This window comes from Sminthopsis crassicaudata, chromosome 2, assembly GCF_048593235.1.
Source record: "Sminthopsis crassicaudata isolate SCR6 chromosome 2, ASM4859323v1, whole genome shotgun sequence".
In the NCBI taxonomy this organism is placed as follows: domain Eukaryota; kingdom Metazoa; phylum Chordata; class Mammalia; order Dasyuromorphia; family Dasyuridae; genus Sminthopsis; species Sminthopsis crassicaudata.
Window position 1 is genome coordinate 273,971,059 of NC_133618.1, and position 24,192 is coordinate 273,995,250.

General features: G+C 33.9%; 1 protein-coding gene across 4 annotated transcripts in view; it reads right to left on the reverse strand.

Annotated features, from left to right (window-relative positions):
• TP53BP1 (tumor protein p53 binding protein 1) overlaps positions 1–24,192 on the reverse strand; it is a 125,678-nt gene that overhangs the window by 40,578 nt on the left and 60,908 nt on the right. For 3 of the 4 annotated variants that reach the window (XM_074289425.1, XM_074289423.1, XM_074289424.1), the window contains exons 13-16: positions 14,055–14,174; positions 12,817–13,020; positions 7,800–7,857; positions 6,119–6,211 (exon numbers count right to left, since the gene is read on the reverse strand). In XM_074289425.1, coding sequence (XP_074145526.1) covers positions 6,119–6,211; positions 7,800–7,857; positions 12,817–13,020; positions 14,055–14,174 — 475 coding nt within the window. The remainder of the gene's footprint in view (positions 1–6,118; positions 6,212–7,799; positions 7,858–12,816; positions 13,021–14,054; positions 14,175–24,192) is intronic. The other variant, XM_074289426.1, reaches the window with a different exon arrangement.

Genomic DNA, 24,192 nt, shown 5'->3' on the forward strand with positions numbered 1-24,192 from the left:
CTTTTTCCTTTCTTTAGAATCCCAAAGATTTTCACAGTGCCCACTACATATGCAATTCTTAATAAATGCTTATTAATGATGATTAAACTATAAATTTCTTCTTGATATGCAATATCATATTCATTTCGTTTTTCAGGTTCAAAAACTGAGCACTCTAGAAGTAAAATTAAACAAAGATATAAATTTTATACTTAAGAATTTTTAGTAATAACTAGAAATAAGCTCTGAATCCTATGAAAATTGACAGTTTTTCAAAGCAATCAATCCTTCCACTACTTAAAGAAATATGTAAAAAGAGACAGCAACAGATGCAGAATGGCAGAATGTTTCTGAAGGATAAGAAACAAATTCCAGTAAAACAAATGTATTATTCTGAATAATAAAATTCTAGTAAGTATTCCTATTTGAAACCAAAGGATTCAGAACATACATATCTCTGAAGACACTATAAAACAAACTAAACAAAAAAAAAAAAAAATTCAAGGAGCTAAAAGCAATAAAAGCATTCACATTTTCATGCTCACATAAATAGCTCTAGCTTCAGTACACAGTCAAGAATATATCATCCAAATGAATTCTCTAATTTCTGGGGAGGATGGCCTAGAAAAATATGTTGAATGCTCACAAGAGGATTAGAGTTTTCAGTACCTGAGTCACTGAGTATTTCTTTCTACAAACAAAGGTACTATATAACAAAGAGGATACAACAACTAATTGAATTCAATATATAAATATTCATTTAGACAAGTTCCCATGAAAGATTCAAAGACAAACAAATTATTTTTCATGAACACAGACCATTTCATTTCTACAAGGGGAAAGAAGAGTCATAAACAAATAATTTTAAATGTGATAAGTGCTATATAGGAGAGATTCAGGCAAAATGTTAACAGAAATAAAAAAGGAAAAATTATAGTGAGGGATGAAGAAAACTTCATAGAAAAAAAATGGTATTTATATTTGATTCCCAATAATAAGTAAAATTATTATACATGGAATGGGAGAAAAGCAAAAGCTTCAATTGCCCACTTGACTATAATATAGGGTTTGTAAAGAGAAAAGTGGCAGGTTAAGAACAAAGAGTAAAGGACCTCTAATGTTATAAGAAGTCTGGACCTTATTCTACAAATAATTAAGACTTGTAAAAGGTTTTTAAATAGGAGAATGATATAATCAGAATCATGGCTTAAGGAGACTAAATCTGACATTAATGTACAGAATAGGCTAGAAGGGGTTAAGAATAGAAGGAGGAGCTAGTTAGATTATTAAAATAATAGTTCATGGCAACAATGCAAAGACCTTTCAATGAAAATGGAAATGAGATATTATAGAATAAATAGTATAGGCAGGAAATGGGAAAATGACAGGTTGTGGATGAGCAGAAGGAATCATTACCTGAGTTGAGATTTCTCAGCAATCATTTAGATCAACCCATGCCTGAAAATAATTTTTGCTGAGACAATTGGGGTTAAGAATCACACAACCAGGAAGTGTCAGGTTCCCCTGACTTCAGGGCTGGTGCTCTATCCATTATACTACCTAGCTGCCCCTAAATAATTCACTTTAAAACATACTTGATAAACAGTCATTCAGCCTTCACTATCCAATATCTAGTATGGTTCTCCAGGAAAAATATTGGGAAAATTATAAATGATGGGGGCAGCGAGGTGGCGCAATGGACAGAGCACCAGCCCTGAATTCAGGAGGACCCGAGTTCAAATATGGTCTCAGACACTTCACACTTCCTAGCTGTGTGACCCTGGGCAAGTCACTTAACCCCAGCCTCAGGGGGGTAAAATATATATATATATAATGATGTAAAAAATAAAATAAAATAAAATTTTTTAAGGAAAACACAACTAAGTAAAAAGTCTAAAAGGTGAATAGAGTGAAAAGACCATTATGGAAGGAAAAAAAGGAGTCAACTAGAGTGTAATAAAATAGCTAAAATTTTGAGTTTTATGATTTGCAAAGCATTTTACAAATGCTTTGAACATTAAAATAACTCTATGAGAGATTATGTACCTATGAGGTAACTGGCTATTATTATTATTCCCATTTTACAGGTAAGGAAACTTAAGTGAGAAGTTAAGTGACTTGTCAGGTTCTCAGGGTTAGTATCTCCTACAGGATTTTAACTCAGGCACCCTTATTCCAAGTCCAATACTCTTATCTATTGCACCATCTCTATGCATGGAAGTCACAAGAAAAGCTAAATGGTATCAAATTCTAGTGTAATCTGGCAGGGTTATGTGACTTCCTCTCCAATTCTCAGATATAAGAACACATTTTAAAAATGAGTCATTTAAGTCCAGAAAGTTTGAACACTGAATCTAGGATGCTAATTATCAACATACATACTGAATTCACTAAGGATAATGACAAAGAATGCAGGACTGTGAGGAGACTACTAATGGCAGTGAAAAGGTATAGGGGATATTCTTAAAGTCAGCATACCTTCCTGACAAAGGATGGAAAATATAATATAAACAAATATCATCTGTTTTAAGAGGCCAGGCTAAATGATTATGGAAAAGTCTAGAAGTAGCAAAGATTTGAAAAATGAGGGGATGCCCATCAATTGGATATGTGGTATATGATTGTAATAGAATATACTACAGTATCATTAAAAAAAAATGACAAGCAACATGCTAACAGAAAAACTTGGGAAGACTTATATCAACTGAAGCAAATTGAAATGAAGAGAACCATGAGAACAGAACCATGAGAACGATAACAGGAATACAATATGATCAACTGAAAATTACTTAGCTATTGCAATTCTCAGTAATACAATAATTTAAGACCATTCCTGAGCACTTATGATAAAAAATGCTATTCATCTCCAGAGAAAAACTTGGAGTCTGAATGCAGATAGAAACATGCTTTTTTAGAACTTTATTTTTCTTCTCTTCCTTTAGTCTGTTTTCTTTTACAACATGATTAATATGGAAATAAATTTTGTATGATTGCATATGTATAACCTATATAAAATTGCTTGCTTCCTCAATGAAGGGAGTAAAGAAAAAAAAAAGAGTGAGAAAATCTGGAACTCAAAAAATTTTTTAAAATGAATGTCATAAAGTGTTTTTATATGTAATTAGGGAAAATATAGTATCTAACATTGTGCTATAAAAAGTGAAGGGGATGGCTTCAGAGAAACCTGAGAAGACTTATATGAAATGATATAAACAGAACAGAATAATTTATACAATGACAACATTACTATAAGGAAAAAGGCTTATGAATCTGATCTATATAAAAATCAAGACAATTTCAGGAGTAATAAAGAAAAATGCTACTTACATGCTGATAAACAGGTGAAAGACTCAGCATACACAATAAAACACACATGCTTACACACTTTATCTCTTCCTCTCTCTCTTTTCTCCTTATGGGTATGACCAATGTAGAAATTTATTTTGCTTTGCTACACATGTAGTATTCAAAGTAAATAAAAGAATGGATAATGGCTATCTATAAGAGCTGGCACAACATATTCTAAGGTCAGACAGGATAACAATAATAACACAGGTAAAGGAGTCTGATTTTACCTAAGAGTAGTTTAAACATTACATAATGGCTACCTGATTAAGGACAGAAGTTCTCAGATACAATTATAGGTCAATGTTTTCCAAACTATGTAGCTTAGAAATTATGGCTTTCCTTTCTTGGAAAGCACAAGAACCCTCTGAAGGATGGAGGCATGAAGTAAGTGCCCAAATGTACTTGTTTAAGTACAACTCACATGCAAATATAGCCATTCTTTTTAATGAAAATAAAGTTCAAATCAAAGTCAATGAAAGTAAATCACCAACACTTAAAGCACTCCAACTAACAGCGAATGCATTATAGTGGTTGTATAATACGATATGGGCAAACCATATCAAATGATTAGTGTCTTCAAATCTTGATAGAGGTATGATCTATCATTTACACTGTCCAACAGATTATAGATTGATGATACATATGAGTTGTGTCATTGTGCTGGTTGCTATATATGAATTTTAAAGATACAGTATTGTTAAATCATTTATATGTGGAAATTAAAAGTTGTCAAAAAATTTTTATATTTATGCAAACTGAGTCATATCAAAATGAACAGGGCTTTTAGACAACAATACAAATGTCATACACACACACACACACACACACACACACACACACACACACACACACACAGTGCTTGAGCTGCATCTTAAAGAAGAGAAGAACTCTCTGAGGCAAAGGTGAGGAGAGAATGTATTCCAGGTATGAAAAAGTCCAATGTAAAAGCACAGAGATGAGAAATGAATGTCAAGTGGATTGTAGAGTACAGGAAGAGGGAGTTTATTTGTTAGGTTCTTACTAAGTGCTAAGTCAGTACTTAACAATTCTCTAGTTCACACCTTTGGTTCGGCCTTTAAGGGAAGTTTACCCCTTTGAACTTCTGAGGAGGAGTTTACATATGAAAAGGAGTTTACAAAACCTTTAAAAGGAGCAAGTTCATTGGTTGAAGTAATTTTCCCACAAGCCCTTGAGTTCTCATATGCCCATTCTCTGGGAGGATAAAAGAAGACAACATTGAGCAAGGAGTGAGTCTACTCTGGGACAGATTTGGGATGGCTCTCTGGAGGAAGAAGGGTCGAATCTGGGATTGAGTTGAGACAGCAGATCTCCTCCCAGAGAGTGATCTGCAGTTTCTGGAGGCAACAGACCATTACAGTTATTCACTGAAGCTGGAAAATTAGATTAACCAGGTTGTAAAAGATTTAAAAAACTGAACAGGAGGTTATATTTGCTATTAGAGGCAAGAAGGTTTGAAAAGGTAGAGGTATTACACAGTCAGATCTGAGGTTAAGAAAAATTACTTTGGCATCAACGGATAGCATGTATTAGAACAGAGGGAGAAAGACATAAGTCACCAAAAAGGCTATTGCAATAATTTAGGCAAGAGATAAGGAGGGTCTGAACTAAGGTGGTAGCTGCATGAGGAAAAAGGAGTAAGATTCAAGAGATGTTGCGCCAATAGAAATGGCAACATGTGAAAAACAGTTGAATATGTGAGATGAAAGAAGGTAAGTTTAGAATAATGCTGAAGTAACAAACCTAGGAGACCAAACAGATGGTAGTGCCTTCAAAAGAAACAGCAAAGTTTAGAAGAGGGGGGATGGATTTGGAGGGAAAGATAAATAAATTCAGTTTTGGACATGTTGAATTTGAGATGTCAATGAGACATCCAGTCTGAAATTCCCAGTGAAACTCAGGAAAAGACTGAGGCTGGATATGTAGCTCTGACAGTCATTTATATATAGATGACAGTTAAATCCATGGGAGCTAATGAAGTTTTATCATGAGAAAACGTATAGAAGGAGAAGGAAAAAAAAAGGACCTAAGCAGAACCTTGAGGAACATCCATAGTTAGGGAGCATAATATAGATAATAAGCCAGGAAAGAAGACTGAAGAGTAGTCAGACATGTGGGAGAAAAACCAAGAGGGTCATGAAAAGGACATAGTATTCAGGAGCAGAGAGTGGTCAATATTGTCAGATACAATATAGGAAGACAGATTTGGCAATTATAAGATGGTTGATAACTTCAGAGCAATGAGTTTTATTTCAGTGATAAGGTAAAAAGTAAGATTTCAAAGGATTAAAGAGTAAGAGGAGAGAAAATCAAGTCAGCAAGTATAGATAGCTTTTTAAAGAATTTCACTGAGAAAGGTAAGAAATAGGATGAAAGCTAAAGGGATGGTAGAGCTAAAGAAAGCTTTTTTAAGGATGTGGGAGTGGTAGATTTAAGCATGTTTGAAAGTAGGAAGGAAGGAAGGAACCAATAAATAGGGAGAGGTTGAATATTTAATAGAGAGGGGGAGATTGAGGATGCCACCATCTAGAGAAGATGGAACAAAAGACAGAATCTAATGCTGATATAAAGGCCATGGGAAGGAGAAAGGACTACTTCTTTTCTTTTTCAAAGACTATTTTAAAAATAAACACAATTCAGTCTGGCTTGAATATGCCATACTCAAGTGAAAAGCTAAATTGGAAACCACAAAGAAAAAAACATAAAGAGTTTTTGGCAGCAATCAATTCATAATTTGATACAAGAGCAAAGATACTATGAAAATAATGCTTACCTGATAAGATCTGATGGGAGAACATGGCCTTTGGCCTCATCATCCTGCTGAACTTCACAAACACGGCTAAACACAGACACTGTCTTCTGAGAACTAAGAAAGATGAAGTAAAGCAATAATTCTTTATTTGTTTAGATAGATGAAATACTTTTTAATCAAGCAACAAGCATTTAGTGCCTACTATGTGTCAGATACTATGCTATACATTAGAAATATCTTTCAAGCATTGCAGGTAAATAATCCTTCCTTTAAATTCCTTCTAGGAAGAGGAAGAGGAAGAGGAAGAGGAAGAGGAAGGAAGGAAGGAAGGAAGGAAGGAAGGAAGGAAGGAAGGAAGGAAGGAAGGAAGGAAGGAAGGAAGGAAGGAAGGAAGGAAGGAAGGAAGGAAGGAAGGAAGGAAGGAAAACTAAAGTACTCCTGTGTTAAACCTACTTGTAAAGAGTATCTCCCACAATCTGTTTTTTTTCTACAGATCAAGATTTCCCTCAGTTTGGATTTGTTTTTAAAATAAGACAAACATACTAATACCCTCATACCACTATCAGTAACACAAATCATCAACAATCACTTCACTTCATTCCAATCTCTTCTTTTGTTAACCTCCCACTCTTGTTTTGCATGACTTCTCTTTCTCCTACACTCTCAGGTTTTTTCTTACTTTAGAAGTAAGTTCAATTGTATATGTAGACCTGCAATAAACAATGTCAGGAATAAAATAATGCAAAAACTGTATGGTAAAAATGAGTTTTTCTCCACTAATAAGATATTCATAAGAAATAGTTAACAGATCAAAAGTAATATATAAATCTCACCAGAAACACCAAGTTCATTTTAAAGAAAGAGATACTAAATCCAGAGAGATGAAATCCTTTTGTCCAAAATATGTAGTAAACAATGAGATAGGACTAGGATTATTTCAAAGCTCATAAGCCCTTTCAGCCATGCTTAAAGCAGTACTACTGGAATTTAATGTTTTATTAATATAATCAGTAGTAGATGGAAGACTTTTATACTCTTTCACCACCATCAGGCGGCAAAACTCAATTACACAAGCCTGAGTCTAGAGATATAGTCACCCTCAAGGCATTGTAGCAAGAAACAGTAATAACAACAATAACTATAAGACACTACACCATCACCAAAACAATAATAAAACATCACAACACAGCAATCAGTTTGGGACATAAACCAGAATGACCTTATGTAATGGCTAACAATAATAATAATAATAATTATACATCACAAAATAGCAGTTAGTTTGAAACACTGACTAGAAATGATCTTATATAATGACTAACAGCTAAAATCCCTGAGAGACAAAGTCCATAATGATCCTATATAAGACCTTCCAACTATCTCCTGCCACATGTTACAACCTCACCAAGACTAAAAAGATATACTTTTTTACATTATCCTTATACAGGATAAGGATCCTATATGATTAGTGGGGTAAATTTTTTAAAAAATAATTAGTCAACATTTAGTCAAGGATTAGTGAACAAAATGCTGGTCTTATGAGGTTATTAATGAAAAATGCTGTGACTTGGTCAACTTTCTTCCTATAAAATAACTTATTCTAGGTTTCATTTTAATTTTTTTTCTACTATTGATATATCATCTTTTCCTTCATTATCAGTGGCTCTGTATGAGACTACTCTGCATAGCAACAAGCTCTGGTTACCTGGCAACAGACTCAGCAACAGCAGTGGATCCATTTTTCTTTTCACCACTTACAGGCTCTGAACAAAAACATAGGCAAGGAAGAAAGGGAGAAAAACAAGAGAAAAAAATCCAGTTAGTGTCCTACTTTTTTAAAAAGCTTTTCTTTATTTTTCTACTCTTTCTTCCCTGACACTGCAGCAGAAAGGAACAGAAATAGGGAAAAATAATAGGAATAGGAAAAAAATCATTAACCATGATCTAACAATACAAATATTATCCATTCCTAACAATCAATGTCCTTATTAAACCATTTCTGTGGACTAAGTAGGCATAGCCAAAAATATCACATGAAATTTCTTAGTTAATCCCCTAAATCACTGTTCTAAACTGCATCTCTAAATCAGGGATTCTTAACTTGGGGTAATGGTATTGTTGGATCAAAGGATATATGTCCCAATTTTTCTGCATTCTCCCCAATATGTTGCTTTCTACTTCAATTATTTTACACAGTCTACTAGGAATTCCTGACTCCAAATTCAAAGGCTTAGCTATTCCATTCTGATTCTCCATAAGGTAAGCTTCATAATTGTTATAGCTGTCTTGATACCATAAAAATAATCCAGACAGAAACTGGAGTTCCTAAGAATAACAGATAAATCAAAATAATTTATAGTCAAATGAAAAAATGCCCTAAATCATTAGTGATTATAGAAATATAAATTAAAACAACCCTGAGATATCATTTTATATCTAGTAGACTGACTAAAATAACTGAAGGAGAAAGTAACATATTGGGGAGAATGCAGAAAAATTGGGACATTAATTTATTGTTGGTGGAATTATGCAGTTATTAAACTGCCTATATCCTTTGATCCAATACCATTACCAAGTCTATTTCCAAAGATAATTAGGGAAAAAAGAAAAGAACTCTTATGTTCTAAAATATCTTTTAGATATTTAGATATTAGCTCCTTCTATGGTAAAAAAGAATTGCAAATTGTAGGAATGCCCATCAATTAGAGAATGGCTAAACAAGTTGTATGATAGAATACAGACTACGCCATAGGAAATGATGAGAGCTCAATGATCTTAGAAAAACATGAATAGACTTGGATGAAATAATGAAAAGCAAAATGAGCATAAAAATATACTGTATACAATAACAACAATATTGTTTTAAAAGCAACTTTGAGTGAATAAGTTATTTTTGACTACTATAAACAGCCAAATTAACTAAAAAGGTCATATTGAAGGCACTATCTACAATCCAGAGAAAGAACTAATAAATATTATATATTATATATAATAAGTATTCCATTTATATACATATTTGTATCTAACGGTAGCCATTTCTAGAGGAGAGGAAGAAAGTGGAGGGAAGAAAAAAAAGGGGGGAAATTTACATGATAAAACTTTATTACATATTTAAAGGGAAAAGCACATTGTGCATAACAGATTTTTATATTATGTTACAGAAATGCTTGCTTTATTCCATAAATGAAAAATAAATTTAAAAAATTTTAAAAACAAGAGTGAACTAAATTCTGAGGGGTAGTAGCAAAGATTACTTAACAATTACTAGTTTTACTTTTTCCATTATTTATATATATAAGATATAAGACATTCATGGAGTCTCACTTAACCACTTCTCCAAAGACTATGATCTCTGACAGTAAAAACAAAAGGCAAAAAAGTTCCCTATCTTTCCCTAACCCTTTGTAATTTCAGTTCCTCTCCTGTTAATTATTTGATTTATCCTGTGTATATAGAATGCTTTGCATATATTTATTTGCATGTTGTCTTCCTTATTAGATTGTAAATTCCTTAAGGGCAAACTGTCTTAAGCCTCTTTTTTTATCCCCATGGTTTGGCATAGAACCTGGCACATATCAGGCACTTAACAAATGTTTATTGGATTGAATTGAATGATGTAAAGGTCATAGAGGACCTTTACAGGCCTCTAAGACCTCTAACAAGTCAACATGAAGGGACCTTAGTCATCTTAGTCTTACTCTCTTATTTTGCAATTAGATTAGTAGCTAAGAGAGCCAAGATTCAAGCCTAAGTCCTCTGACTCCAAATCTGCTCTTCTAATGCATCATTTTTTGCCCCTGAGTTCCAGCTGTGGACTTAAGACTTCAATGAACTAGTGAGAATCTCAAGGCACTAGCATCTCTGCTCAATTAGTTGGAGTGAATGACCAAGAGACTTTTCTTTGGCCTCAAAATTTTTGCCTTTCACTTCTCTAAACTTCCCTGGTAAATAGATACTGTATCAAGGTATGTGCCTACAAGGGCACAAGATAATGGAAATAGCATTAGAATTCAGAAAAAATCAAGCATAGTACAATGTGCTGTTTTAATCGATAGCAGATTGCTTGCCGTCTTGGGGAAGGAGAAGGAGTAAGAGAAGAGGAAAACTTTAAAACACAAGGTTTTACAAAGGTGAATGTTGAAAATTATTTTTGCATATATTTGGAAAACTAAAATACTTTAAAAAAGAAAAATTAAATTTAAAACAATAATGTGAAATCTATTTGTGCAAACTCAATATTCTACAACTATTAGAAAAAATGGAAAGCAATCTGAGAGAAATGAAAGATTTTACACCATATTACACAATATGCTTAAATGGATGAACATAAAAGATTATATTAAACAAATAAGAAAAGCAAATGAACTTTCACAACTAAAGGGAAGGGGGAAAGTTCTTGGCCAAAGAGGAATAAAAATTATTACAAAAAGTAAACTGGATAATTTTTATTATATAAAATTGTAAAGATTTTGGACAAAAAAAAAAAAAAAAAAGGCAAGGCAAGTACCACTAGAACAAAAAGCTAATCAGGAAAAAAAATCTCTATAGCAATTCAAACTACATAAATTGGTACAAACACAGAACAAGAATAAGACATCCCGATATGGTCAAATGTTATGATTAAGCAGCTTGCAAATAAAGAAATCCAGGTCACCAGCAATCATATGAAATCTCTAATAGTAAGAAAAATTCAAGTTTTAACAATTCTGAAGTTCTATTTCATACTTTTCAGAATAGCAAAGGTGAGCAAAAAAAAAAAAAAAAAAAAAGGCAATTACTGGAAGGGGTATAGGAGAACAAACACATTAAATGCACTGTGAGTGGACTTGGGAAGTTGCAAGCCAATCTGGAAAACAATCTGAAAGTATACCCAAACTTGGCTCTTTTCAACAATGAGGTGATTTTCAAGATAATTCCAAAAGACTTGTGATGGAAAGAGCCACCTGCATCCAACGGGAGAACTATGGAAACTGCATGTGAATCAAAGCATAGTATTTTCACCTTTTTTTGTTATTGTTGTCTTGACTGTTTTTTTTTCTCATGTTTTTCCCTCTTTTGATCTGATTTTTCTTGCACAGCATGGCAAATGTGGAAACATGTTTAGAAGAATTGCACATGTTTGAACTATATTGGACTGCTTGTTATCTATGGGGGGGTGAACATATGGTTTTGCAGAAATTAATGTTGAAAACTATCTTTCCATGTATTTTGAGAAATAAAAAGCTGTTATTATTTAAAAAAAAAAAAAAAACAAGGAGAAAACCAGTGAAAAGGGAAGGAGGGAGGGAGAGAGGGAAGGAGGGGAGGGAGGGAGGGAGGGAGGGAGGAAGGAAGGGAGGGAGGGAGGGAAGGAAGGGAAGGAGGGAGGGAAGGAAGGGAAGGAGGGAGGGAAGGGAGGGAGGGAGGGAAGGAGGGGAGGAAGGAGGGAGGGAGGGAAGGAAGGGAAGGAGGGAGGGAAGGGAGGGAGGGAGGGAGGGAAGGAGGGGAGGAAGGAGGGAGGGAGGGAAGGAAGGAAGGAAGGAAGGGAGGGAGGGAGGAGGGAAGGAAGGAAGGGAGGGAGGGAGGAAAGAGGGAGGGAAGGGAGGGAGGGAGGGAGGGAGGGAAGGAGGGGAGGAAGGAGGGAAGGAGGGAAGGAAGGAAGGAAGGAAGGGAGGGAGGGAGGAGGGAAGGAAGGGAGGGAGGGAGGAAGGAAGGAAGGAAGGAAGGAGGGAAGGAGGGAAGGAGGGAAGGAAGGAAGGAAGGAAGGGAGGGAGGGAGGAGGGAAGGGAGGGAGGGAGGAAGGAAGGAAGGAAGGGAGGGAGGAAGGAAGGAGGGAAGAAAGGAAAGGAAGGAAGGAAGGAAGGAAGGAAGGAAGGAAGGAAGGAAGGAAGGAAGGAAGGAAGGAAGGAAGGAAGGAAGGAGGGAAGAAAGGAAAGGAAGGAAGGAAGGAAGGAAGGAAGGAAGGAAGGAAGGAAGGAAGGAAGGAAGGAAGGAAGGAAGGAAGGAAGGAAAAAGAGAAAGGGAGAGAGAAAGCAAGCAAGCAAGAAAGAGACAAAGAGAGAAAGAAAGATTCCATGCTAATTTTATGATGTTTTCCCAAATTACCCCTCATGGGCATTATGGCTCTATTTTATTCACTTTCTTTTATGTCAGATTCACTAACAAACAACTAGGAGTTATTTTATTGAACAATCAAGAATATTTAATACTTCTTTCATATTATTATTTAATTATCTAGATGTCACTCTCCCCCAAATCAAAGTATGAAAATGCAACCAGTACAAACAGCAATCCCAATGCTTCAAAGATCAGAAAATTGAGCACAACACAAAAATTAACGCTCTAAAACTCATGTATACTGGTCAAATGTTCTATTCACATTGCTTAGGAAAAAAGGAGAGCTTGTATCTCCTTCCCTTCACTGCAGATTTGGAGAATAGTGGGGTGGATATGATATATGTGCATTATTAGAGATGATCAATGTGCTGGTTAGTTTTGCTGAACTTTTAAAATTTCTTTTTAAATTTTTGTTATAAGGCACGCTTAAAGGGAAAGGAGAGGGAGATATCTGAGAAGGCATATGATATAAAAACAAAATCATCAATAAAGCTGATATAAAATTTAAAAAGAGGGAATAGTAAGAATAATCAAGATATATTATTCAGTTGTTCTACTGATACAAATAAGGGGTCAGAAGCTTTTTATCATAGCTTACCCAGATATGCAAAAAAAAATTAACTTACTTTCCAAACTAAATTGCAAGGACTCTTCACTCGCCTCAGTCTCAGGGCTGACAAGTTTCATTCTCAGACATAATTTTTCATCCACTTCTGGGACAACTCTGGAATGCCCTTTTTCACTTTCAACAGTAACATCATTGGAACCCATAGAACTTTCAGCCATGACATCACTGGTTGCTAAGGGGCTCTCTGAATAGCTGTCCACAACTGAAAGAAAGAAAGGAGGAGGAAGAAGGAAAAAAACCCACTAAAACACAAACATTAAATACAGCACCTCAGGGTCATTAGTTTCCCTCTATAATTCCATATGTTTGCAAGATCCACGTAGTTGTACCTAGAATAGATCCTGTCAGAAATATCCACAACTACACGCTATAAATGACACCTGGTCTTAAGAGGAGCAACAGGATTCAGATCCACTTCCACATCTGGATTTAGGATGCTGCATGAGCCCTCATCCAACCCACATCTGCCAGCATCAGGCATAGGTAGCAGGAAACTCCAGACGGCATGACAGTTACCTCCCAGCACTGACTAGAGAAAACAAATAGATTAATGTAGAACACTACTGAACTGGTGAAGAGGAGGGAGCTACCTAAATATTCCTGCTTGTCAAGCAGAAGTATAATTTGTACAGGTTGTTGCACAAGAAGACATCGTCTATTAGTTTTATGTCCCTGCCTAAAACTTAGGTTATCTCTTTTTAGGCCTATGAGAAATTTCCTTCCTTTCTTTTCTGATGCTCATTCTAACTCTCCCTTTTCTCTAGTGTTACTCACAAAGTAGTTGCTTATTCAATCAAAAAATGAATGAAAAAATATTTATGAAGCACTTACTATATGCCCGGCCCTCTGCTAAACTCTAGAAATTCAAAGACAAAAACAAATCTTCTGCCCTCAAGAAACTCAGTATTTGTTTAGTTTCTTTTTATACCTGACTCCCCTCTAAACCCCAATTATGTTCTGTGAAAAAGCAAGCACAATCATTTTCTATTATACAATTACTGGCCCCCAAAATTACCAAAACTTAAGAAACTGGAAATTGCACCAGATCCCCAATAGGATTAGAAGAAAAGTATGGAGAACCTCAGTCATAATCTTCTTGAAGAAGAAGAAAAAAAAAAAAAAAAAAAAAGATATAACCAAGTTGCAATTCCTTATATGGTCATAATGATATCATTTTTATAAAGGTTGACACTTTAGAGTTTCTTGCCCAAAGAGTGTCATTTTTATATTACTCACCAATAGGAGTACTGTGTCTCCTTGGACTTAATTTAAGATGCCCAATCAAAGGTGGGGTTGTGTTGGTCAACGGTGGGATAACATCATCTTCCTTAGGCAAAGTAAAATGAAATGGTGTTTCTGGGGGGGAAAAACCCACAAAATAAGCAACAGAAGAACTTTAAAGAAGACCTATTAAGAGCCATTCTTTTCTTTTGTTCATTTCTCCAAGCCATCATGTTTCCTTTGTAATTTTCATTTCCTCAGCAGATTTGTCTTTTTTACTTTCCATAGAATCATAGATGCAATGACAGCCTAGGCAATTTAATCCAATCCCACTCTTAAAAGATTTTCTTTATAACCTGCTTTTTTGTTCAACTATCAACTATTCACTTCTATGACATTTTCAGTTTGTGGTTTATTTCTTGTTAACTTAAAAAAACTCCTATTTTCAAAGCAAATCTTCAATTTTATAAAGATACAGTGAAAAAGTCTCCCTTTTTTCCAAAATATTTCTCACCTTTTAAAAATCATAGGCTTTGGTTTTAGAAATACCCAGCAGTGTTGTCCTACATAAAGGAGGAGATTAATATTAAAAGAAAAAATTAAGCTGGTTTTTTCATGAACCATTTAAATCTCAAAATTCCACCCAAAAGAATCATGGCAAAAAGACAGACAGACCTGTTATCATCAAATTTAAGTATGAGAAAGATTCCAGAAAATACTTAACAACTGTGAGAGCAACAAAATATAAAATATTTTATTTTATAATTTGCATAAAAGTAGCATGATTATCATAAAATGAAGCTAAAAAGATCATTTAATAAAATTTCCTGCCTGAAGCACAACATAGACCTCTACAACATTCTTGACAGTCTGCCTTCACTGTTCTTATAGAATTATGCAATTCCTGCAGCTTTGTTTCCATTTTTTGTATATGTAATTCTATGTTCATTAAGCTCCTTATAAATCATACTGGTGCCTTAGATATCTCCTCTTCTTCAGTATTATTCTCACATTAAAATGTCTCTTTCTTTCTTTTTTTTTTTGCTGATGCAATTAGGGTTAAGTGACGTGCCCAGGGTCACACAGCTAGGAAGTGTCAAGTATCTGAGACCACATTTAAACTCAGATCCTCCTGATTTCAGGGCTGGTGCTCTATCCACTAAAATTTCATTCTTAAAATTCTATTTAGCTTAATGACTAATAATGAGATCATACTTATATTTATGCTACACTTCTTGCAATCTAATTCTTCTAAAATCTAGGTTACATATAATATTACATCTAGTGTTCTCTCCTTATCTAACATGAATGCTAAGATGTTATGTATTCTTTTGACTAACATTTCCAACATTTCTATTTCGTCTACCAATTCTTCCTTGTTCATCTAAATCAGAATCTGAGTAAAATTCCTCCATTATGAAAAGCATAATCATTAATAAAACCAAGAAAGCTTAAGCCAAATACCACCTCCTCTAACTGACTGCCCAGGTAACTAGGCAATACCCTATATATCTAAGTCTAAGTAACTATGAAAGTATTTAGTTACTAGTGAGAAGATCTCAATTTCATTATTATCAATACTCTGGCTCAACATTCTAATCTGAGGTCACAAACATCAATCTAGCCACTCTTTTGTCTTTGTGTGTGTGCACACGCATGCAGGCTTAAAGATAAAAGAAAGGTCCCATATACAGCCCAGATAATCCTGTGTGTGTGTGTGCGTGTGTGTGAGTGTAAAGACAAAAAAGGTCCATGTACAGCAAAATATTCAAAGCAGTACTTTTTGGGGTAGCAAAGAAATGAAAACAACATGGAGAATAGCTTAAAAAAAATTATAGTACACAAATGTCATGGAATATTACATAAGTAATAGAGAAACATGAGATGATTTTACATGAATTGAAAGAAATGAAAATAAACAGGACCAGAAAAACATACATTATATATAATACAAAAGAAAAGAACTTACCCGCCCCCAAAAAAGGACTATGTAATTATGACTGAAAAGCTTAACCTTAGAGAATAAGTTTAAAAAATGAAGTTCCCCCTCTTCTTTGTAGAGGTAGGAAACTACAGAAATATTGCATGTAGCCCTAAACATGATTTATTGGTGGGTTATGAGCCACTTTTTTCCATTACTCATAATAAGAGATGATTTGCTAGGTAGGGAAAGCAGAGAGGCATATATTCAGAAATGAAGGTATAATTAACATGACTATTTATGAGGATGAAGAAGGAAGAGTGAACAATGATTGAAAACTTCTAGGAGGTGCCAACATTTACCAAACTACCAGAAAATTACTTAGATTAATTACAGAGCTAGAAAAAAAAATTACAAACTCACCTGGTGTGACTCTCATGAGAAATCATGAAAAAAAAAAGTTAAACAACAGATGTTTAGTAGTACCACATCTCAAACTAACCTACAAGGAAATAACAATCTAAATTATTGGTACTAGGCTAAAAAAAAAAAAAGAGAAACCTTGATCAGTGGAATATATACATACATACATATGTACATACATCAGTGGAATATAGATAGCATAAAGAAGCAAAAAAAACAGTGGCACAGTATTTGATAAATTCTAAAAAGCCAGATATAGAGATAAGGATTTACTATTTGAAAAAACTGCTGTGAAAAATAGAAACTAAGGAAGTATCCTCCAACTGGGAAGTGTCTAAACAAACTATGGTCTATGAATGTAATAGAAAATTACTGTACCATAAGAAATGGTGAAACGAGCAGTTTCAGAGAAAGCTTGTATGAACTGCTGCAAAACTGAGATGGAAGAGAAGAAGAACAGAGAGGGAAAAGATGGTAGTTCAGTTGTAAATATACTGAATATAAGGCTCGAATTCAGATGAAGAAGTAAAAGTGGAACACTGGAACTTTAGGGAGAGGTCAGAGAGTTGGGCATCTTTTGTACATTTGTACAGATAATAAATATAGGTATAACACTGGATGAAATTTCAGAGAAAGAAAGAAGAATGGAAATTGAGTTTTGAGAAATTCTCTTATAGGGCAAGAGGATGGGGCAGGAAATAAATAAATAGTTAAAAAAAAAAAAAAAGATCAGAGCAAAAGCAAAAAACAGAAGTACCATGGAAACAGTAAGAAAAGAAAGTATCAAGATAGAACAGGTAAATAATAAATCAAACAAAATGCTACAGAAAGGTAAAGAATAAAGACTAAAAAGGGGGAACCTAAGGAAAGATGTTTCAATAGAATTGTGGGAATAGAAGACTGTAGCAGAAGCCTCTTCTTAATATTTAGTTGTGAAAGGAAGAAAGAGACAAGATGACAGTAAAAGGGAGTAGTAAAATAAGAAATTTAACAGGATGAGAGGCTAATTAAGGGAAGAACTGAAGACAAAAAAGAAAAAGTAGTGATGAACAATGGAAGAGAAGAGATGGGAAACAATGATCAAGGTCACAAATATAGGATTTATATTTAGCTAACATTAATAAAGAATAAATACCTTTTTCCCTAAGGATGAAAAAAGAAGGAAAACATGAACAAAGACAAAGAAGTGTAAAAAAAAGTTAAGTTAAGGAAAAGTTAAGGAAATTCATATCAGATCATGAGATGATAAATTATAAATCACTTAAATTGATAGGGAACTCAGAAGTCATCTAGTCCAAATCCCCCAGTTTTACAGATGAATTACTTGTCAAGGCCATGCAACAGATCTTCTGATTACAAATTCAATAATTGTTCCACTGTATTATGTTGCTAGTCAAACAGATTTAAGTTTTTATTATGTGCCAAGCATTCTAAATTCTGTGAATTAAAAAAAAAAATGCAAAAGCATCCTCCCTGTCCTCAAGGAGCTCAGATTCTAACTAGATAATATGAAAATAACTATGTACATACAGGATATATACAAAATAGAAAGTAAACTCAGAGGGAAGACACTAATATCTATAAGGTAAGAAAAAGTCTCCTGAAGAAGATAAGATTTAAGCTGAACCATGAAGGAAGCCAGAAACTAAAAGGCAATGATAAGAGAGGAAAACACTTCAGGTATGGGGATAGCCAGTACAAAATCTCAGGGTGTGGAGATAGATTGTTACATACAAAGAATAGTAAGTAGGTAGGTCAGCAGAAAGAGATCATGAGAATAAAATGTAAAACAAAGATTAGAAAGGTAAGAAAATATCACACTGTAAAATGCTTTAAACATCAGAGAATTTTGTATTTGAAACTAGAGATAATATGGAGTCACTCTCACTGAGATTGAAGAAGGAATAACATCATTTCACCAGTACCTTAGGAAAGTCATTGACAGCTCAGTGGAGGATGAATTGAAACAGAGAAAAGTCTTCAAGGAAGAAAGAAACTGAAAACCTATTTCAATAGTCCAGACAAGAAATGTCTGTATGTACTCTGGGAGTTAACAAAGAAGATGTACTTGAAAGATGTTATTTTAAAGGTAGCAACAACAAGCTTTGGCAACAGAGTAGATACATAGAGGAAATACAAGTGAGGAAATAAGAATAATATTGAAGATACCATACATGTCTGAGTGACTAAGAGAAAAGTGTAGTCCTACAGAGTAAAAGGGAAATTTAGAAGAGATATGGCTTAGAGGCACTTGGTGGGAGAGGTGAATAATAATCTTCTGAATTTTTTTTTTAAAGATGAGGTTATTTTTTTTTCTAATTTTCAATACTATTTTGTTTTTCCAACTATGTGTAAAGATAGTTTTTAATATTCATTTCTGTAAGACTTTGTGTTCCAAATTTTTCTCCCTCCCTCCTTCACTACCCCTCTGCCCAAGGCAGCAAGTCATCTGATATAGGTTAAATATGTGCAATTCTTTTAAACATACTATATTATATTTGACATGTTGTGCAAGAAAAAAAAAATCAGACCAAAAGGGAAAATCAGACCATGAGAAAGAAAAAATAAATACACAAAAGGATAAAAAATACTATGCTTCAATCCATATTTACTCTCCATAATTCTCTCTCTAGATATGGACAGCATTTTCCATCCTAAGTCTATTGAAATTGTGTTTGAATTACCACATTGTTGAGAAAAGCCAAATCCATCACATAATCTTGTTGTTACTATGTATAATGTTCATCTGTTCATATAAGTCTTCCCAATATGTTCGAAAATCTGCCCGCTCATTATTTCTTATAGATCCATCATATTCCACTGCATTCATATATACTAATTTATTCAACTATTCTTCAACTGATGAACATCCACTCAATTTCTAGTAGTGCTACAACCATTTTTGCACATGTATGTCCTTTTTCCTCTTTTATGATTTCTTTGGGAAACAAAAAGAATAATGACACTGCCAGATCAAACTATATGCACAATTTTATAGCCCTTGAACATAGTTCCAAATTGGTCTCCAGAATGGCTGAATCATTTGACAACTCTACCAATAATGTGTTAATGTTCCAGTTTTCCCATATCCCCTATGACATTTATCATTATCTTTTCATATCATTTTAGTCAATCTAAGAAGTGTGAAGTAGTACCAGATGAGGTTATTTCTTGAGAGCAGAGAAAGGTTGGAATTGAAAGCTTAAAGAGAAATGGTTTGCCTGTAAAAAGAGTCACTGCAATGAAAATTATAATCAATATCAGATGAGTAAAGAACAGTCATAAAGCAGTAACAGTCCAATAAAGATTGGATAGCATAAATTTGTAATGAATGCAGTGAATATGGTTTTATGATTTCTTTTATAAGGATTCACTTACTAGAGAACAGAAGCAGAAGAGGCAGAAAATGGAAGATGTAAAAAGAGTTAACTGTTAATGGGGAAGAAGCAGCTAGGTGGCGCAGTGGATAGAATTCAGGAGGACCTGAGTTCAAATCCAGACTCAGACACGTAACACTCCCTAGCTGTGTGACCCTGGGCAAGTCACTTAACCCCAGCCTCAGAATAAAAAAAAAAGTGTTAATGGGGAAGAAATGATGCAAGATCAAAGGAACTATCAATTCAAGGTTGAAAAAGACTTTTTGAAATGAATGACAATTGATCAAGTCAACATAAGGAAAAAAGTTAGTCCAGGAAAATACTGATGAACTGAGAGAATAAGGAAGAACTGAGGGATCAGAGATCAAAATATTTTACATTTTGACAAGATCTTAGAAATCATACACCAAAAAGAAGCTATTGTCTCTGAGACAACAAGAAATATTAAAATAAAAAGACTGAAGAAGGAAACATAAAGTTATCTCATGGGAAAAAACTGACCTGAAAAATAGAACAAGGAGAGATAATTTAAGAATCACTGGACAGATTACAAAACATGCTATTCATAAAGGACTCAGTGCAAAATGAGCCAATTTTTTCCTGACATAACTAATGTGGAAATTTGTTTTGATTAAATATATGTGTTTGAACAAGTTTTTCTTTAGATCTCAAAAGAGGGGAAGGAATTGGTGTGGGAAGTTGAGAAGGCAGATTTCTAATTATTGAAATAAATACATAGACTTATCCCAAAGAGATCATAAAAGGGGAAAAAGGACCCACACATGCAAAAAATATTTGCAGCAGTCCTTTTTGTAATGGCAAGGAACTAGAAACTGAATGGATGCCCATCAGTTGGAGAATGGTTGATTATGGTATATGGAGTAATGGAATATGATGCTTCTATAAGAAATGATGAGCAGGCTGATTTCAGGAAAGTTTGGAAAGGCTTACATAAACTAATGCTAAGTGAATAGAACCAAAATAACATTATACACAATAACAATAAGATTATGTGATGATCAAATGTAATGGACTTGGATCTTTTCAACTATGAGGTGATTCAAGGCAATTCTAATAGACCTGGGATGGAAAATCCCATGCACATCCAGAGAGAGAACTATGGAGACTGACTGTGGAGCAAAGCACAGAATTTTCGCCTTTGTTGTTTTTTGTTTGCTTGCTTTTTTCTTTTCTCATGTTTTTTCCCCCTTTTGATCTGATTTTTTTTTTTTTTTGCTCAGCATGATGAATATAGAAATATGCTTATTAGAAGAACTGTACATATTTAACCTAAAAAAGAGAAAAAAATAGACAGGTAAGATATGTGCATAATTTTTAAAAGAATTGACTACCTGAAAACTACGGCTAAAAAAAACCTAAGAAATATTTCAAGAAATCTTTAAAGAAAACTTTCCAAGTCTCTTAGAACCATAGGGTAAAGCAGAAATAAAAAAGAACGGACACATCAACTCCTGAAGAAAACCCCAAAATGAGAAGTCTCAAGAACATTGTAGCCAAAACCCAGAGCTTTCACATCAAAGAAAAAATACTGCAAGCAGGCAGAAAAAAAGATTTTGAGTCACTACTCAAAAGAAATTGAAAGCTTAGAATATTGCTTATAAACAAGAATAACATAACCAGCAAAAATCGAGTATAATCCAATAAGGGGGAAAACGGACTTTTAATGAAAGAGAATTTCCAAGCAATCCTGATGAAAAGACCAAACATTCCTTTAAAATTCAAACATAAGAGTTAAGAGAAACATAAAAAAACAAACATGAACAACTAATTATAAGGTACAAAAGGAGGATAAATTGCTTACATTCTAATTTGAATATCTTATTTAACAAACTCTAGCTATATACAAAAATATCATGTTTTTTTGTGACGGCAATTTTTTTTTCATATACAGCTTTTACTTTCAAAATACATGCATAGTTTTCACATTCTCTTTGGGGTAAAAGTCCAGTAGAAGAAGCATTGCTAAGTCAAAGGGTATGCATAGTTTGATAACTTTTTGAGCATAGTTCCAAACTGCTCTCCAGAATGGTTGAATCTGTTCACAACTCCACCAACAATGCATTAGTGTATTAGTAACAATGTATTAGTGTCCCAGTTTTCCCATATCCCCTCCAACATTGGTCATTATCTTTTCCTGTGATCTTACCCAATCTGACAGGTTTTAGTGGTATCTCAGAGATGTCTTAATTTGCATTTCTCTGATCAATAGTGATTTTGGAGCATCTTTTCATATGGCTAGAAATAGTTTCAATTTCTTCATCTGAAAATTGTCTGTTCATATCCTTTGACCACTTATTAATTGAAGAATGCTAATTTCTTATAAATTTGAGTTATTCTCTATATATTTTAGAAATGAGGCCTTCTGGAGAGACTTAAATCAACTGATGCTGAGTGAAATGAGCAGAACCAGAAGATCACTGTACACTTCAACAACAATACTGTATGAGGATGTATTCTGATGGAAGTGGAAATCTTCAACATAAAGAAGATCCAACTCACTTCCAGTTGATCAATGATGGACAGAGGTAGCTGCACCCAGAGAAGAAACACTGGGAGGGGAATGAAAATTGTTAGCACTAATATCTGTCTGCCCAGGTTGCATGTACCTTCGGATTCTAATGTTTATTGTGCAACAAGAAAATGATATTCGCACACATGTATTGTACCTAGACTATATTGTAACACATGTAAAATGTATGGTATTGCCTGTCGTCGGGGGGAGGGAATAGAGAGAGGGGGGGTAAATTGGAAAAATGAATACAAGGGATAATATTATAAAATATATATATATATATATATATATAATAAAAAAAAAAAAATTCCAAAAAAAAAAAAAAAAAAGAAATGAGGCCTTTATTAGAACCCTTGAATGTAAATTTTTCCCAGTTTACTGCTTCCCTTCTAATCTTGTCTGCATTAGTTTTGTTTGTATAAAAATTTTTAAACAATCAAAATTTTCTATTTTGTATCAATAATGATCTCCAGTTCTTCTTTGGTCACAAATTCCTTCCTCCTCCACAGATCTGAGAGGTAAATTATCCTATGTTCTTGTAATTTGTTTATATCATTCTTTATGTCTAGATCATGAACCCATTTTGACTTTATCTCTGTATATGATGTTAGGTGTGGGTCAATGCCTAGCTTCTGCCATTTTCCAATTTTCTTAGCAGTTTTTGTCAAATAGTGAATTCTTATCCCAAAAGCTGGCATCTTTGGGTTTGTCAAATACTAGATTGTTATAATCGCTATTTTGTTCTGTGAACCTAACCTATTCCACTGATCAATTTCTCTATTTCTTAGCCAGTACCAAATGATTTTGATGACTGCTGCTTTATAATATAGTTTTAGACCTTATACAGCTTAGCCACCTTCATGTGCTTTTCTTTTCATTAATTCCCTTGAAATTCTTGACTTTTTGTTCTTCCAGATGATTTCCCTTTTTTCTAAGTCAGTAAAATAGTTTCTTGAGAGTTTGACTGGTATAGCACTAAATAAATAGATTAGTTTAGGGAATATTGTCATCTTTATTATATTCACTCAATCTATCCAAGAGCACTTGATATTTTTCCAATTGCTTAGATGGGACTTTATTTGTGTGGAAAGTGTTTTGTAGTTTTGCTTATATACTTCCTGACCCTCCCTTGGCAGATAGATGCCCAAATATTTTATCCTATCGACAGTTATTTTAAATGGAATTTCTCTTTGTATCTCATGCTGTTGGATTTTGTTAGTGATGTATAAAAATGCTGAAGATTTATGTGGATTTATTTTGTATCCTGAAACTTTGCTAAAGTTGTGGATTACTTCTGATCGTTTTTTAATTGGTTCTCTAAGTATACCATCATATCATCTGCAAAGAGTGATAATTTGATTTCCGAATTACCTATTCTAATTCCTTTAATATCTTTTTCTTCTCTTACTGACAAAGCTAGCATTTCTAATATAATATTAAATAGTAATAGTGATAGTGGGCAACCTTATTTCATCCCTGATCTTATTGGGAATGGTTCCAGTTTATCCCCATACATATGTTTGTTGGTTTTAAATAGATGCTAGCGACTTTTGAGAAAAAGTCCATTTATTCCTATACTCTCTAGTGTTTTTGACAGGAAAGGGTGTTGGATTTTATCAAATGTTTTTTCTGCATCAATTGAGATAATCATATGGTTTTATTTAGTTATATAGTCAATTATGCTAATAGTTTTCCTAACATTGAACTCACCCTGCCTTCTTGGTATAAATCCTACTTGATTGTGGTGTATTATCCTGGGGATCATTTTTTGTAATCTCTTTGCTAATATTTTATTTAAGATTTTTGCATCAATAATCATTAGGAAGACTGGTCTATAATTTTCTTTCTCTGTTTTTGTCCTACCTGGTTTAGGTATTAGGACCATGTCTGTGTCATAAA